General features: G+C 31.2%; 1 protein-coding gene across 1 annotated transcript; it reads left to right on the top strand.

The window, feature by feature from the left end:
• The first annotated feature begins 1,519 nt into the window (after positions 1–1,519).
• Positions 1,520–17,552, top strand: LOC127704223 (low-density lipoprotein receptor-related protein 8-like). Its single transcript, XM_052208180.1, has 6 exons — positions 1,520–1,604; positions 5,541–5,709; positions 9,837–10,067; positions 12,363–12,481; positions 16,184–16,459; positions 16,629–17,552. The coding sequence occupies exons 1-6, from the start codon at positions 1,541–1,543 to the stop codon at positions 16,811–16,813; spliced, it is 1,044 nt and encodes a 347-aa protein (XP_052064140.1). The 5' UTR covers positions 1,520–1,540; the 3' UTR covers positions 16,814–17,552.
• Positions 17,553–19,319: the final 1,767 nt, after the last annotated feature.

Below are 19,319 nucleotides of genomic sequence, written 5' to 3'. Positions count from 1 at the left end.
ATAAAAAAAACACAGACCGGACGTGACTGGAGATTTATACATCCCTAACAACAAAAAAGACACAAAGTACAGATCTGAGAGTACTCGCAGATACCGACAGCTAGTTCAAAGCCAACCAAACTAATAAAAAAAATCATGTATCTAAGACTAAATTATCAATCAGTACACATTTAACATCCAATGGATTTAGTGTAAATATGTCATGAACAATCAGAGAAAAACGGTTGTCAAATTTCTAACGAAGGTGTCATGGTTAAGGTAGCTGCATACAGAAAAGATGTTGGCGAAGACAATAATTCAATACCAGTACACTTCTGCAGATCTAGTTAAAATAAAGGCTTTTCTTTTAGTTATATCTCTGTACATGTGTTTTATGATACCACATAACCATATAAGTATTTAAAACATATTCAACTTTTTTGTTAGATTTGAAGTATCATATGGCTTTAAAATGCATGTCCAATAGCGCATATTTTGGTTATTTTATTTTATTTTTTAACCATCCTTTGTCTTTGTGATAATTTTTAATGAAACACATAACTATATATGCAGTTCAAGACTAAAACGACCACTTTTTACTTATATTGTTTAATACACTTTTATAAAGTTTGTCTCATTTTCAGTTAGTGTTGGGGTGACAAGTGTGGTAAAAAATAATCTGCTATTTTTTTCTAAATTCCATGAATTCAACAAGTGAATCTGTTAAACAGTTCTCAAATATTTCAGTGATTATGTTAAATCACTAGTCAAAATCAGGGATTTTATGATTTCTTAATCACTTCAGTGATTATACAAAACGAATGGCCAACATATACAAATTCACATATAGGGGTGTTTTATTATTACTGTATTGTGTATTTATTCTCCAAGATATGTTGCAATTATGTTTTACCATTATCTTATTTCTATTCTTTTTTTGGTATTGCAATCAAAACTGTTAGAACGCTAAATCGATTTCGAAGGACATTGAACACCAAAAATTGAAAATAAAACCAGTTTGTTAAATATGGCTAAGGTCTGGGTTGGAATATGGATTAAAACTATGGTCCCAGTTTTAAACAATAAATTTACAGAAAAAAAACATTAATGATATTTTATGGTTTTGTTGTATAATTATTCTTCCTCTGTTTCTGATTTATTCACAACATATGAAAAAAAAATATTCCTCAATTAAAATCTTAAATATCGTATTTTTGTTTCTGCGCGAACTCAACCATAACATTCCAAATTATAGTAATCCAATCAGAAGTCGGGCGCATATTTAAAAGATATTTATATAATTATAAACTTGTTTAACTAGCTATTGAAAGTTGTACAACTTCCTTCTTGTGGAAATGGAATTTAAAAAAAAAATCAGTTTCTGCTTTGTCATTCAACTGCTACCGTAATACAATATTTTGTGCAAAGATACAGGTCCGCGTTCATCCATTAAGAAATATGCATTCATTGTATTGCGTAACAGAGCATTTGCATATATAATCATTATTACGTAGAATTTAATTATACAGCTCTTCCTAGTTTAACACATAAGGACATTACAATGGTGATGTATATGCTATTATGTCTACATAGTTTATCGTATCTTCTGAGAGTGGAAGCGCAAGGTAGGTTTCTTTTGTAGCGCGGTATCTTTACAGTTGGGATTAGTTCTAAACTCTGTTAAAATCTGCGAGGAACTGTCAGCAGAACTGCTCTAGAACAATTCCTAGAGCAGTTCTCCTGATACATTTGGAACAGTTTCTGACAGAAGCTGTTTTACCCTAGACCATTTTTTGACAGATCTACCCTAGAACTGTTTAAGACAGTTCATCACCGGAACTAACTCTGACAGTTATTTCATAGAACTAGCTTCAACAGTTCTACTCCAGAAAATACCCTGACAGTTATATCTCTAGAACAGATTCGGTCAGTTGTATCTATTTATATACTTATGTATTCATAATTTCTTAGATTATTTTTTTATTTTTCAATTTCAACCTTTTGAATTGTGTTGTAATTACTTCAAAAAGAATATGTCGTTGTTACTTTTTACGATTAAAAAAATTACGGAGTATTCAATTTTTTTAATTTACTATTATTTTTTCGTTTTGGTGGAAGGGAAGGTGGTTTGCTGCTTTATGAACTATTGTAAGTAGAGTATACTAAAATTTAGATAATGATATTAAACCAAAAATTGATTATTACACAAGATTGTTCATTGTCATAATTGTTTAACGTGTAAGTTCGTGGTATAAAAGCACTAACCGAGATAACGATATGGTCATTGTGTTATCCAAATATCTGTCTTGTAATAAACACACAGAAAGTGTTCATTAAAACAAAATATATCACTTTATAATTCTCTTGTTATGAATATTTATTATATGAGTCATGGGTTTAGCCATGTGATATTTGGCTACAAGACGTCTTACAAAAAGATGGTAATTCGGGTCAAGCATTTTTTTTTGGGTGAGACCATTGCTCATTAATAATTTGACCAAACGTTATGTGTTAAAAAGGTTTTGTAGATCAAATATGTCAATTTCAACATGTTTATTACGTCATAGTGATATCACAACTGAATTTTTTAATCTGATATGTCCAGATTATAACACCATATTTATTGATCAGTAAAACTAATATAATTTTAAAAAGGGAAAAAAACTATTTTTGCAATAGCAGGTGCCAAATAATAGTTTTTATCATATCTCCGCCTTTATAAAATGTTATTTTTATTTACAAGTTTCATATTGATAAGTCAACAATTAATTACGTTTGAGCTTTTGATTTTGCCATTTATTAAGGGACTTTCCGTTTTGAATTTTCCTTGGAGTTCGGTATTTTTGTTATTTTTTACTTTTTACGTCTATTCAGGCAGACACGATGTTTTACCTGCAATCTCCATGAGCGCTTGAAAAGTGATTTGTAAATGTTGCATAATAAAACATACAACAGCGTTTATCATACATTTTAGTCCTGAAATTGACTTATAATATATGAATATAATAAAAAAATCTGGAAAAAGAGAATAAGATAAAAACGAAACATTTCATTTACATAATCGTGGTTCATTGTTGGCGTCGAACTAATCAGTCCACTATGTTGCGAAATCGTTCCTTTTGAAATGATTTGCATATCACAACAAACGAAATATAAAAACGTGTGTGTGTTCACCTGTTGTATCTAATAAATAAGGGGAACCATCGCAACAACTATTAAGGAGTCTTATATGTTTGATTTAAAAATAAAACCTTTACAATACATTTATTAATTATAACAAAACCAGGACAATCTTTAAATACTCCATAGGAAATGTTCAACATCGATACTTTAAATTACTCGTAAATATAATGTACTCGACAACGACACAGCAAACCAAAAGTTCGAAAACAATGCAACAGGACATCATCCTGCCTCAAAAATCACGAACAAATATTCAACCATTATCAGGCTCAAAGTCCAATTGACTCCTTATTCAAACAGATATTACCAAAGAGCTGTATTCATCATCAGATTTCCGTAAAACAACCACAGACGTACTCTAAGTCTTGGGACAGGCAATATCATTGTTGGAAACCACTGAGACAATTTGAACTCGAAATAACGGTCAAAATCGGGTTTAAAGAGATCGGTTGATTTATTGGTGCTTAACGTCACTTTAAGCACTATTGGTTATTTCTTGGCGGCCATTTTTTATTGGTGGAGTAAGCAAAAATACATGAGAGAACCACCGACCTTCGACAGGAAAACTTGCAATCCTAGTCAATCAGGATTGGAGACGAACGCACCTGACACGTGCGGGGTTCGAATCACAACCTCAGTCTTGACAGGCTTGTGACACAATAGTTTATCTACTTAGACCACTTGGCCACCGAGGCCCTCAGTTTAAAATGAAATAAACGCTAAAACAATCCGTGCGTCCTTAGCCCTTTTCTGAATTTACCTTCATCAGGACCGTCCAAACCCTGACATTTTATAGCCAGGAATGCGTTAATTTGCTGAAACGTTAGGTTGCAAGTAATAACTAGAATGACGAATATACATTCAGCAGAATCGTGTGTTCTCTGTTATAAAATGTATATACTGTAATTTTACCGTTAAAGTACATTTCTCCTTTTTTTCGTATAATGCATGTCAAAATTCAATACATTGTGTTTGAATGGATGTTAATGAGGAATTTTAGCGAATCGGAATTAAGCTTTCATTTGAACTAGGAACGACAAACAAACTGAACGCAGTCGAAAATTTTAACATTGCTGAGTTAAACAAATCTTTGATTGTATGCCCAGTTTTTTTATTAAGTATGTGTTTTCATACTAATAAAAATATGGAATTGTCCAGCATTAATTACTGTTGATATAAACATCTGTAATACAAGTGGGAGGTTTAAGTTGCTATAAAACCAGGTTTAACCCACCATTTTCATCGGAAAATGCCTGTACCGAGTCAGGATTATGACAGTTGTTTATCACTCTGTCTGTTGGTTGATGACGTTTGCTTCTGTCAGTTTATATTGATTTCCCCCTTTTTTGAATTTACCTTAGACTTTGGTATTTTTGTTATACTGTTTTTTGCGTACCAATCTTTTGAGTTAAGCAAACTGCAATTGATTTTTATAGTTTGTTCTTATGTTGTGCTGTTACACCACTAGCCCATGTTAGGTGGAGGGTTGTGCACTCACAGACATGTTAAAACACGCCATATTCTTAATGAGCCTATTCAAAGTCATGAACCTGTAGTTCAGTGGTTGTTGTTGGTTCTTGTCTGTCATATGTGTTTTTCGTAAAATGTTTTGTTAAAAATTAGGCCGTAAGTTTTCTAGTTTTGAATTGATTCATATTTTTTTAAGTCTGGGACTTTTACAGCCAATTTTACAATATGGATTTTCTCATTGTTATAGGCCGTTTGGTAACATATAATTGCTTACATTTACTTCATTTGAACTCTGGTGGATAGTTGTTCCATTGGTTATCATACCTCTTTATTATATTAGGAGCTATATAACCAAAAAGGACGTAAACAAAGTTCATTGGAAATAATTTTTTCCTGAATAAGTTGGAACCTTAGTGTCTTAAAAAGTTTTTAATTCATGAACAAGGATTTTAAATAGGTATATGTTTTAAATCATGTCAGTACCGAGTCACTGACTACTGTGCTGATGATTCCATCGGAGACTAATTGTCACTCAGCAGCGGTATCCACCCAGTGCTAGATAAAGAAATGAGCACTTTATAACTGTGTGCCTCCGATTTGATTTCCTGGATTTACTTTCATCAGGAACGCTGAAATCAAAACACTTTTGAAGGCACCGACTTCTTGGTTGATGGTTTGATATTGGTGAATGGAATAATAATCAAATCATTAGTAGTAAATTATAAAATTATAAAAAGAAATTGTAAACACTTTATGTAAAGACACTGGTAGATACAAGAAAACGTGTCCAGATTTAGACTCACAATATAATGCTAGTCACGAATTCTGAGCAAATAAATTTGCAACAGATTGGTGCTTGGCTTCAATTGCCAACAAACTATATTCGAATGTTTCCTATTTCATTTTAGAAAATACAAAAATACTCTATTCCAACAGAGATAAAATTCTTCTATTGTACACAGACACGTTGAGTGAGAAAGTAATAGTAGATCCATCATCGGAAGTCGTTGCTGTTGATTATCATCCAGGACAGAACTTAATTTTCTGGACGGAAATAGGACCTGCGACAATATCCAGGTATATTTTTATAAAAAATGTGATAAAAGATTCGTCTTTCTAATTTTTCAAAGAAGTTTAAATAAATCATCTGGTTTTTTTTTAAGCATTTATATAACATCATAATTTTAACTCGATCTTCTCTGTAGTCAAATATCTAATAATTAATTCAAATTTCCATCATTTCGACCTAACATTTATCTATACTAATGAAATAGCTCATGTTTTAATAGTTTGTTGGTGTAAAAGAATTGTCCAATAATTTGACTGTAGATTTTAATGTTTTTACCAAAAACACTCAGGTCATTAATTTATTAACCTATACGTCACAAAACTAGTATTTTTTTAATCGATCTAATTGAAGCACAGATACTGTGTCCACGCTTCTATTGTTCTTGTAAGTATTTTATCAAACAATTAGATGTCTGAAATCCTAGTCAAGCAAGATTGGAGTCTAGTGCACCTGCAGCGTGCGTGATTCGAACTCACAACATCAGAGTTGACAAGCTAGTGATACAATGGTTCGACTATTTAGACCATTCGGCCACCAAGGACCCTACAATGAATACGATGTTTTTGTATTGTTTTAAATTTTGTATTCATTCCTATCAAAATTCAATTGTTTCATTTACTTTGTCAATTATTATTTTGTTGCCTTTCTTTTGGTGTATTTACTTGAAAAGGGAGTTTAGATAACATACTGATTAGATATTTAAGTGATAGAACTTGTTTATGGAGTTGTTATGCCAAATGTAATATGTCAGCAGACTTCTTGACCTTTCAGAATAGATAAAAAAAATATAAATTAAAAAAACCGAACTCAAAGGTAAATTCAAAAAGAGGGGAAGTCCATAAAACCTTACAAAATCAAATGTTAGACTATTTCGACCACCGGAACGAACGCAGAACAACTATTTTATTATTTACATTTTCTGAAGAAGTGGTGGGTTAAATCTTTTTGAATAGCTAGTTCAACCTCCCACTTGTTTATAGTTTCATTATATTGACAAAATTGGGTAAGGAACCCAAACAGATATCATTAGTCTATGTGAAAATAATTGGCATCCAGCAGCCAAAACTACGTAAACATACATCAAAGACATACAACGCAACTGTCTAAAAAAACTCAAACAAACATACAAATAAATTTGGCAAAGACGCCAACAAAAACATTATTGAAGTTGAAAATTAATCTGACAAAGACGCCAAAAAAAACACAAGTTCACATTCGGTAAAGTGAATTAATCGTAGCATTGGATAGTTATGATTTTGAAGCTTTATCAAACTTAAATTTTTGTTTAAATAAACGCCTATTATCACTTGAGCAACATTAAACAAAACAGAATACTAGAATGATATGTTTAAAGTTTTTAGTTACGCAGGTATCAAATAGGGTTAGTGTATTTATAACGGGACAACTATGAATGCGGTGGTACATTTTCACAAGCAGACAAAGTACGGAAATTTTAAATATGCTAGTTCACTAGGTAAAAGTCCGCAGATTCCAAAGGACGAGGATATAAACAGGTATATGGCGCTATATGACCTTTAACAACGAGCAAAACACACACCGTTTAGTAGAGATTTCTAAACAAATGACATTACTCGTCATAACCAACCTATCTTAACGTATATCTGTCTAATGCATAGAAGTATGACGGAGGGAGACATAGACTGCATGAAATATTTGCCCGTTGAATGCACTTTTCTTGGAATATATTTTATCTTAAAATTAACCCGATCTGATATTTTAAATATTTAAATATTTTAGTTAAAAGTTGAATGATTTATTGACAACAGCCTTTGAAAAGAATAAGTAGGCCATTTCACTCGACCTATATATTTAGTTCTTTTCAAAGGGTGATTTTTTTATAACTATTAAATTAAAATTTAGTCTGAAAAAATAGAAATAATAGAATCTGTAGCGAAATTATTTTCTCATTTTATTTGTTTTATAAGTTATAAATTTAAAAAAAATAATTGATGAGAATGCATCGTCAAAGTGAAAAACTATAATCATCCAAATCAATTTTAACATATGTAATAGACAAAATCTGTTTGTTCATAATTTTCTATAATTGGATAATTCACAGCTCATGTGTGCATTAACTATACCTCAGATATACTGGACAGTTCAAATGCACGCTTACCTTACAATTTTGCATAGTTGAACAGTTAACACATTTGTACACGCTTCGTCGTTTCGAAATATGAATATAAATAAAGTTGAAAATATGATAGGGACTAAGGAAAGAATCCGTCCTAAAACTTGGAATTTTTTAGGAAGTTTTTCCTTAAATTTGCAGGTCAGTGTCCCTAAGTCCAATTTCTGAGAATAAGATGTAAGTTTATGAAAATCAAAATAATTGAAATTTGATTTTGGTTAGTTGTGTGCTCAATTGAACTTAAAACGATATCTTTTTATTTCTGACCCTTTACATTAACTATTCTTGGACCGAATTTATTGAGGATTATATTTCAAGTATATGCACAAACAGGAAAAAAAAGGATGTAGATCAAAAGACCTAGTTAAGTTTTGGCATGTCGCCGAATACAGTTCAAAAATGGAAAAGAGAAAGTGGGAGGTGAAAAGTAATAAGTTTTTCCGTTTTACTTTGTTCATTTGGTTTTCGCCTGAACATATTATTACAGAAGGAAATACACTCGATAGCCTTTCCAATTGCAATTTGTCATGAACCGATTTTAAAGTACATCAAATGGATCTGACACGAATGAATAAAAGGAGATGTTAGATATACGACAATGAGACAGCAACCCAACGGCAATTTCAAATGACGAAAGAACACATAAAGGCCAACATACAGTTTACACTAAATGTCAATTTTCAATCGTAGTACAATGTCTGCATCGATGTTTCAAAACAAATATGAGTTTTGTGTAATGATTTAGCTGAACACGTTCTTTCTTCAAGAATCCTTTATGCACACCTTTATGCAACGTCCATTTGTAAAGTATATAAAACAAGTCATAAAAAGACCATGAAATATAACTCAAATCAATCGTATGATAGGTAAGGAACCCGTATATATACGTGATGTTATGACAATGAAGTTAAGGCGGGAATCTTGAAAATCACGTATATGATTAAAATTTCATGATTTTTTTTCATTTTTCATCCCCCATAAATAATATGATATTGACGAAAATTTAAGTGTATGGTTTTTATACTCTTCAAATACTTTGTTAATCCTTGAACGGCGTATTCAACAAAATACTTTGGTTGACAAAAACCGGTCCATTTAGGTCACAACGTCGTGTTACGTATGTATATTATTTATTGGAAATATCTTGTAAGCTATAATAGGCCTCGGCATTCAAGATAAAAATTACTACAATCCGTTAGCGGAAAACCAACGTCTCTAAGTTAAGTTTTGTAAGGGGTTTGAATAACGTATTGTTTTTAGTTTTCGGTAGTGTGTCTGTCCAGGGTTTTTTTTTTTCATTGTGTGTCTTGTTTGTCGAGAGCAGTCTAAGTAAGCTATCGAAAATAGAAATACGAAGTATGGGATAATTGCAATTGATACAACTTCCCATTAAAGACCACAGTACAAGGACTTACGGAATATGTCTAGAAATACTGTTTACATTTAAATCTTTCGTATGCGGTTATGTTCTACTTTTTGAAAATTTAAATACACCGATGGTTTTAACTTTTGTACAGTCTTAGTGTCGGAATAAGACACTTACCAATTAACTAATGTGTTACGCCTTATCAAATATTTTCCATCAACGGATTATAAGAGAAGATTGAGTTTGACTATTTTCAATTCGTTTTTTTTTTTGTCATAGTTGTTGCCTGTTTGTTACTTTGAGCATTAAGTTGTCTGCTTTTTCATTGATTGAACGAATTTTTATGAACGTAATTCTAAGAAGTGATTAAAACCTTTAACGATGATAAGTCGTCAGTAGTGAGAATGTTGTGTAAGATTTATCATATACAATTTATTTGCATAATTCAAATTTTACAGTTATTTCTGGATTGGTTTGCTAAATGGTTATTTTTATATAACAAAGTTTTAACCTGTGTGAAAAGTGCAATAATTAGTTTATACCATCATTCTGAGAAAATGGCGTATTATCAATGTTTATATTTACAAGACCGTTATTTTTTTTTTATTGTATTTCAGATTACAATATTCATTGATTGACAATAGTGCCACTGCAGTAACAGTTATTATTTCGGAAAGCATTGAAAATCCTGAAGGCATCGCTATCGATCCGTTTCATGACCATGTGTATTGGGTAGACAGTGGTACTGATCAGATAGTGAGAGCAAACCTTGACGGCTCAAACAGAACAATTATAGTAAACTCAAACCTTGACAAACCTAGAGCAATAGAACTGGATCCTTCAAATGAGTATATTTTCTCACTTTGTTGAAAATTTTAACCAATGTTGAAAAACAGTTCGAAGGTCAAATACGAAGTTGAGGAGCAACTGAAAAGTCCGAAAAATATGCAAAATACGGATAAGGCAACCTATGCATGGGGATAGAAAAATACTGGTGGAAGTTTCGTCCTTGAGGGTATCATTTGCATAGTTGTCAGCATAATCTGTTTTCTGTAAAGTTATTGCTCATAAAATGTTGAATTATTCGAACATTTATGAATTTTCTACCCCCATGTATTTTGTTGCCTTGTCCGTATTTGGAACAACTTTTCTGATTTCTCGATTTTTATTGCTCTTAAGCTTTGTATTTGATTTGGCCATAAATCTGTTTTGTTTCAAGCGCCACTTATGAGTCTTATACTCCCGTATTAATTTGTTGAATGCACAGTAAAAACAACTTAGATAATAGCAAATCTTAGTCAAAATACATTAAATTCGATTCGACAACCAGTTTAGCCTGAGTACTCCTCTCCACACAAGAAGGTATTGTTGACTTTGAAAGCTGTCTCGATAGCTGTCTCATTGAAATCATACCACATCTCCTTATTTTTATAATGATAGAACAAAAGTGTCTTATTTTCATAATCATTTTACAGTTGATCGGACATTTCCTTCAAATAACTGACGCATTACAAAATAATATCAAATAAAAGAAGAATACAAATAATGATGAATAAACATTATATGTTGCCTATATATGAGATTCTGAGTAAGTTATATATCAGGAATGCAATGTATGACATAACAACATATGAAATTTAAAACGACTTATACACAGCTTTGTTGGTCTAACTCATTTTTTCGAAACATCATATTTAATTTCATTAATTATTGAACCCGCGATACGTAACTTACATCAAAGAGTCATTATTGTTAATTAAACACAGTAAGAAATAAAGAAAGGAAGCAAACCAAAACAACAATCCCAGAAATATAACCTTACTGCTTCTTTTGTCGCCAATGACGAAAACAAGACAGCTGCAAAAAACACAATTTTATTCAATGAAAAAGTAAATCTATATATAATATTAATTACGAATGATATCATATATAGAGTAAAGGTAATTGATCAAAATGTTAAAATTTAATAAATCGGAAATTATTAAAAGTTCAACGTTTCAGTGCTTTTATCATGTTAATTGAACTATAGACATGCCTTGCTGTATCGAAATAGTATGCTATTGTTCGAAGAGACTATGAATATACTTGCATAAGAATACGAAAGCTTTAAGTAAAATAATAATTCAATATAATACACTAACGTGGATTTCTTATGATTAATTGATTTTGCTCAAAAAATGATTTCAAATAAATAGGGCTGACTTATTTTCTTTTACAATATTTTATGAAAATTTGAATAGTACTAAGAAAAATTAACAATAAATGTCTTGAAGGTTTGAGGGAGGTTGCTAAACAATTGTTTCCTCTCAAACAGAATGCAGAACAGTAATTTAGATATTTTACCATGTTAAAAATTGGCTCGCATATATGGAAATTAGAAAGTTTGTTTTTAATATTTATGAAAACTGTTCAAAGGGGAAATGATTTGTTAGTACTTTAAGGTAATTTTCAATCTATAATTTTTTTTAATTAAGTTATCTATCTCCAGTTATATCTTACACAATGAATCAACGAGTTTTTTTTTAAAACGGCGTTTAAACCAAATCAGAGACAAACGTAGTTTACAGTAGTATGTTCTTATTTTGTAAAATCCTTAAGAATACTCAGAACAAGGTAAACAAGACCCGAAGGAACCACAAGAGCTCGAAATGAAGCAGGCCGAATGCATCGACGGGGTTGGCATCCTTTCTTTACGGATATGAATACATCATCTGCCATGGGAATCCGTACTCAGACAAAATATGAAGAAAGAGAATATAATTCAATATGAAAATTTAGAATTCCGACGACTTACTGGTATCCATAGAATAAAAATCGCAAAAACATGTCGCTTAAATTAATTAGGAAAAGCATCTTTTTATTAAATTCATTTGCCAATTTCGAAAATACTGAAGAAAATTGTCAAGATTAACGCAGTGTAGCAGAGATTGCAATGCATTTGTTAGTATGAAAAAAAAACCGGCCGACAATTTTTTTTGAAAAAGCAACATCCTTTTCATTTAAAAGTATAAAATGTAGTGATTCCGATACGTACATTGTGATTGAGACCTATCATTGCTAAATCACAATTAAAAAGATACAGTAAAGTGTAATGCAGAAGAACATTGTGTACACTAATCATTTATTTTATTTTTTTGTTACAGGATGATTTATTTTAGTGACTGGGGGTCAAATCCTAAAATAGAAAGATGTAAATTTGATGGAAGTAATAGGCAAGCAATTATTACAACTGATGTTTATTGGCCAAATGGAATAGCTTTGGGTATGTAATGTCTGAGAAAAATAGGCATTATGTTTTCGATGAAAAATTGTCAAAATATGTTCATATGTGTAAAGGAATTTTAAAGAATTTAAAATGTACCGTACATGTTTTTGAATATCCAGCATTAAGTATTTGTTCATTTGAAAATATTAGGAACTTTTAAGAACCTAATTAGAAAAGAATCATCATACAAAAAAAGAAAAGCTAGTAGTTTTTAGGTTTAAGTCTAAAACGTTAATGTGTATGTAATGTCTGAATGACGGTTAAATTGTTTTAAGATATTTTTCTTTCGACATACTGGACAGTGCTCCGACATTTCGATTGAAGCCAAGCAATTATCTGCAATATGTTTTAGCCAGTTATTTACAAGCCAAAAACAAAGTTGTTAAAATAGAGATAGTGATTACAAAAATGGGGATATGTGGTATTAATGCCAATAAGAAAACTATCAAACCGATTTAAAATGTGGTAGTAAGCAATTATATGCCACCGTATGAGAAAAAACACATACCGTATGGCCGATTTAAAAAAATCCCCGACATGAAAAGCGTAAAAACAATTCAAACGAGAAAATTTATGGCGTAGTTTATGACAAAGAAATCGACGAAAAACAAAAAAGACATATGACAAAAATGAACCAATGACAACCACTGTTCTACAGGCTCCTGATTTGGAACAGACACATTAAGAATGTAGCGGGATTAAACATATTTGTGAGCGCTTAACCCTTTCCTTAACCTGTGACAATGGTGTAACTGCAAAACATAAGAACAAACTGTACAACTGGCGACTGGCTAAATTCAAAAGATCGGTACGAGGCACAATAACAATAAACATAAAAACGATAGACACAAAACACCGAAATTAGAATACTTGCTGTTACTGATAGCCAATTACAACTGATAAATAAATCATGTTCTCCCAGAGTTCAGTATCAATCAGTACACATCCACCGGATTAAGTGTTAGACCGAGTAACGCAAAACCTTGTGTAATGCTACAATATAGGTTAATAGTTTCGATATGTAAAATAATGTCGTACATTTAAAACAATATATCTTCAATTATGTTTTTTTTTTTAACCAAAATCAATGTTAGTACCGATAAAAACATTTTTTACTACTGTGCTAAATTAATAACCTTGGTAATAAGTTCAATCAAAGGATTAATTAGTTTACAAAAATTGTGACTTAAATTACGGGCTTTATTAAAAACATCACCTTAACAATTATGATGTAAGAATCCTTAATGTACAGCATAACATATTCAAACCATATCTTCATATAAATGAAAGAATTTGGTAAAGGTTTTAATTAATGTATGGTAACGAAATTCCTGATTTAATAATTTACCAGTTATCCATTAATTACGTTCATAATGACTGTCAAGGAAACGACAATCCACCTTAGAACAAAGATCAATGATGTTTCAAAAACTTTATTCCGAGAGCTTCTCTCGGACTATTGAAGATAATAACACGCTGTTTTGTCATATCATATTAAGCATTTCAAAAGTTGCACCAAAGGGTTTTAAATTTGAATGTTTACACCAAACTTTTAAACTTATAAAGAATATCTTATCCATTGTTTTTTCATTTTAAAGACATCCTATAAACTTAATAAGTTATCTTATAAACTTAATAAGACATCTGCAATCATACACGATATCTTGTATAGCTTATATATTTTTCAAAGATACCTTAAACACTATACATGATATTGCATAAAGTATTTGTTTAAAATATATAGGATACAAGATATCTAAGCTATCTGAAAATTGAATAAATATAAAAACGGTTTGTCAAAACCTAAAGAAGATTTTAAAATTTGAAATGGTATTGAAAGTTAATACAATCATTTGAATTTTTTTTTAGTATTGTACATTGTTATATTAGACGGAAAATTTTTTTTCAATGTTTTTAATTCTATCCTCATTAAATTCTCACTAGAACTATTTTAATGTTTGTTAAACTAAACGTTCGGTTATTTTCTATTAATAAATTATTGATTGTTTTGCCATAGTCGTTTGGTTATTATGAACATTAAAAATGTTACCAACTTAACAGTGTGATAGATTAGAATGTTAACAGAGTCTTAACCAATCAAATATTAAAATTGGAATTTTAAAATGATGTATAATAACAAAATATTTAGTTAAGACTTGATTGATTGTTACCATGCTTGTTGACAATAAATAACTGAATACATATATTCCTAAACGCTTATGGTTCTTACTCTGATTGTAACCCTTTTAAAATTAAACTCATTCCTGCCATTAAAAATACGGCTGTAGCATGCATAGCCGAATGTTCTACTTTTCCAGAGCATTTTGTACCATCCTTAATTTTGATATGACTTTATATTGCTAAAAAAATAAGTTTTATGCTAAAATAACCGAAAACGTCATTGGTAAAACAGAAAAAGACAAACAGACAAACAACAGTACACAAAACACAACATGGAAAACCAAAGACTGAGCAACACGAAACCCAATAATAACTGGGGGTCATCTCAGGTGCTCCGGAAGGGTAAGCAGATCCTGCTCTACATGAATCACTCGTCATGTTGCTCATGTTAGTACAAATCCGTAGATAAAAGAGACATGGAGTATATTTCATTGAGACGTTAACATGTAATAATCATCACGAAAAGGTCAACATATGGTCTTCAATAATAGATCGTGTCTATTACATGTGTCAAGTTCTTAATCACCCTGAAAGTGGTGAATACTTAACGGGAGCTTTCAAAAACATGTCGTCAATACGGATTTCCCATATCACAACAAAAAGACAATACGATATAGCCAAGACAACTACTCCGTACATGAATTTTTACATTCAGGGAGGTGATTGTGTGGCGTGTAAAAATCAGTTTTTATTCAGGTCTGACCTTGATTCTTTTATTCGTCGCAACACAGCATTTTTGTGCTGAGGCGGCGTAAAGCAAACATCAATAAGTCAATCACTTCTTTTAATCTCAATGACAATAAAGTTTCAAAAGTAACTCCAAAATTGTCTTAATATCATTACAGGACAAAAACTGAGCTCTGTAATACCAATATGAAAGAAAATAACAAAAACATACAATACAAGTACAAACAAAACAAAACATAAATTGAGAAAATTAGTAGCAGTTTTACTTAAACGAAAACAACCTCAAAGTACTAAACCTCTTGATATAAAATGAAGCCTTCCTACAATGTAAAGTCAGTGGCTGTACTTTTATAATTGCATACAGTAACATCATAATTATCATAAGACGACACAATCTGGCGTCTTTTCCAAAAACAAATTTGCACATAATTTCAGTGCAGAAAAAATTAAGTACACATATACGTATTTTTAGAAAATTTATTGTTTTTGTTGCCTTATTTCTGTTTTGAAATCGGAACTATTTATTTTTTCAATATCCTTTAATTTATTTGTTTATTTGCATTTTATAATTGTTATCATATAAGCAATAATAAAATTGAGAATGGAAATGGGGAATGTGTCAAAGAGACAACAACCCGACCATAGAACAGACAACAGCAGAAGGTCACCAACAGGTCTTCAATGCAGCGAGAAATTCCCGCACCCGGAGGCGTCCTTCAGCTGGCCCCTAAACAAATATATATACTAGTTCAATAATGTTTACATTTCTCAGTTTCTATCTATGAAATTTTCTTGCTTAACTTAAGCTTATACATGTTATAACCATTACAGATTTGACAGAAGAAAGGTTGTTTTGGTGTGATGCTGGGCTTCATCAAATCAAATCAGCTAACTTCGATGGTTCTGATGTTCAGTTGATCCGTAAGAGTTCATTTCAGATTGGACATCCTTTTGATATTGAAGTTGATGGAAATCATCTGTATTATGGCAGCTGGAATCATGATGCATTATTTAAAATATCAAAAGTACCTCAATCGTTTCCTGAACTCATCGTAGAAATACAACCAAATGATCCCATGGGTTTAAAAATATACAGATCTAACAAAGGTAATTATTATATGAGAATTATTTCCTATCTTTCATTGTTTAAAAATTATGTTTGTACTCTGAAACGAAAAGGTAACTATGTTTTCCCTTCAGCGATAAAAAACATAAGGTCTCTTATCATTTATTACTATTTGCAGAAAACAAAAATGTAGCTATCTTCTTTTTAAAGGGAACTGTTACAACTATGTCACTTTAGAAAATGAAGAAAAAAGATCGACCGGATATGCCCTGAGTTCACCAAAAGAAGAATATATCAGCGACGAAGGTCTGGAACCAGGATGGTATAGAATAATTAGTGAAAATGGAGATTATATGCCGATTTCTACCCCAGGGGTTGAAAAATGTGGAACGTAAATCCTATATGGTTGAATGGTAATATCTCGTAACACATTTTATTTACTTCAAATCAATGCAAATATATCGTTGTAAGAGAAATATTTCAAATATTCAATTTTTGTAAAAACAAAATAGTTCTTGATTAAGATTTTAAATGACGAATTCAAAAATTGTATGATAACTTTTTTTTTTTTGAAGAAATTTCATCCTAGGGCTACGCTAGATGATCAGGCTTTATAAAATGTTTGAAGGTACCTAAAAAGCGAACCAGGAATAAATTCCATGGCGGTCGAATATAACGAAACTTTCGGTTCAGGGTACGACGATATGACAACAGATTAACCAGTAATACGTAGTCTTGGTAAATAGGAATATACGAGTAAATCGACTTATCTATTGTTTATTATAATTCCAATCTAGATAAATATTTACATAAAATACAGTTTCGAATTAAAATCACATATACAAATGTTGGAGAAACTATTAGGCTATCGGCACATAACTTCCAAAAATCCTTATATACCCACTGCCACCAACTACGTACCAAGAATTCGACCTAAATCATAACTTTGGAATAACAGATAATTTGAATATCATATCCGCAACGTCAACATCTACAAATTGTTCTTTACTTTGCATATCAGTTCTAATAGTATACATTTAAAAAATTATGTTACATCTTTAGTTTTATATGTTGTGTTTTTTATACTGTTTTTGTCTTTTTCGTTTTTAGCGTTGTCAGTTTATTTTCTACTTTTTAGTTTGAATGTTCCTTTGGTAACATTCACCTCTCTTCATTGTCATGTGTACTTAATTATTTTTTTTCCACGATACATTATTTTCGTAATATATATATATATATATATATATATATAAATGTCTAAGAATATAACTTAAACACGCTAATTAATACATAAAAAAATTCTATTAGATTTTAAATATAAATACGCAATATTTCGCTAAACAAATAAGCTTCATCAGGCGTGTGCATCTCTCAAGGTGAAATCGGATGCATGACAAAAAATATTTTTGTAGCTTGAACTACACAAAATTGAGTAAACGTTTAACATATTTATTGATGTTCTATAAAAGATATATATGTTTGTAGCTACAACTACATAAAGTTGGAATAAAAGTTTAACATATTTCTTGATGTTCAATAAATTGTATGAATTTCTATAAATTAATTTGTATGATTTCAAGATTGTTATTTAGATTTGTTTTTCTTTTTTCGTCTCTCTCATTGAGTCCATCAAGTTCAAGAGTTCGTAACTGGTGCATCCAAAATCCCTCTCTCTTTTGTCTTCCTTGTGTATCCTATTTTGGTTTTTCTCAATGATTTGAAATGTTACGTTTTCAAAATCATGCCCTGCTCTTAAAAGATGTCTTGTGATTGGGCTGTTTCTTTCTTTTGTATAAAATGACCGATGGTTATTTAGTCGGATGTTAAATGATGTTTCTGTTTCACCAACATATTGCAACTTGCAAGTTCCACACACTAGAACATAAATGCAGTTTTGCGTTTTGCAATTTGATGTTATAAATGTGTTGTAATTTTTCTTTGTGACTGTGCTGACGAATTGGGTTTCGATGTTGGCGACTTTGCAGTACTTACAATTGCCCCTTCCGCATGGTTTATAACCTCATATTGTCGATATCTCCTGTTTAGATAATTTAGATGTTACTAGAATATCTTTGAGGTTTTTTGGTCTACGGTAAGCCATGACGGGAGGTGATGGACAAATCTCTTTTAAGGAAGGATCATTTTCAATAAGACGCCAGTGTTTGTGGACAATAATTAACAAAATAAACAAAAATTAAATCACCGTTTGGGACAACTCAGACAGCAGCTTAAATCAAGAGGTTATAAGAACAATAATATTTCAGAAGCTTTCTGTAAAGCAAAAGAAAAAGACCGAACAAACCTGCTTGAATACAAAGAGAAGACGGCCCAGACAAATAAAATTCCATTTGTTGTCAGCTTTCATCCTGACCTGACAAATCTTTCATCTACTGTCCACAAACACTGACGTCTTATTGAAAATGATCCTTCCTTAAAAGAGATTTTTCCATCACCTCCCGTCATGGCTTACCGTAGACCAAAAAACCTCAAAGATATTCTAGTAACATCTAAATCATCTAAACAGGAGATATCGACAATAGGAGGTTATAAACCATGCGGAATGGGCAATTGTAAGTGTTGCAAAGTCGCCAACATCGAAACCCAATTTGTCAGCACAGTCACAAAGAAAAAATACAACATATTTATAACATCAAATTGCAAAACGCAAAATTGCATTTATGTTCTAACGTGTGGAACTTGCAAGTTGCAATATGTTGGTGAAACAGAAACATCATTTAACATCCGACTAAATAACCATCGGTCATTTTATACAAAAGAAAGAAACAGCCCAATCACAAGACATCTTTTAAGAGCAGGGCATGATTTTGAAAACGTCACATTTCAAATCATTGAGAAAAACCAAAATTGGGATACACAAGGAAGACAAAAGAGAGAGGGATT

The sequence above is a fragment of the Mytilus californianus genome, unplaced genomic scaffold, assembly GCF_021869535.1.
Source record: "Mytilus californianus isolate M0D057914Y unplaced genomic scaffold, xbMytCali1.0.p SCAF_1, whole genome shotgun sequence".
Lineage (NCBI taxonomy): Eukaryota > Metazoa > Mollusca > Bivalvia > Mytilida > Mytilidae > Mytilus > Mytilus californianus.
Note: the sequence above shows the minus strand (reverse complement) of the source record. Positions and strands in the feature narration are given on the sequence as shown.

Excerpts from the sequence above, each read along its gene's own strand:
- LOC127704223 (XM_052208180.1), top strand. The coding sequence starts at position 1,541 with ATGGTGATGTATATGCTATTATGTCTACATAGTTTATCGTATCTTCTG. Across the intron at positions 10,068-12,362 it reads GAACTGGATCCTTCAAATGA|GATGATTTATTTTAGTGACT; the intron begins GTATATTTTCTC and ends TTTTTGTTACAG. Across the intron at positions 12,482-16,183 it reads GCCAAATGGAATAGCTTTGG|ATTTGACAGAAGAAAGGTTG; the intron begins GTATGTAATGTC and ends TAACCATTACAG.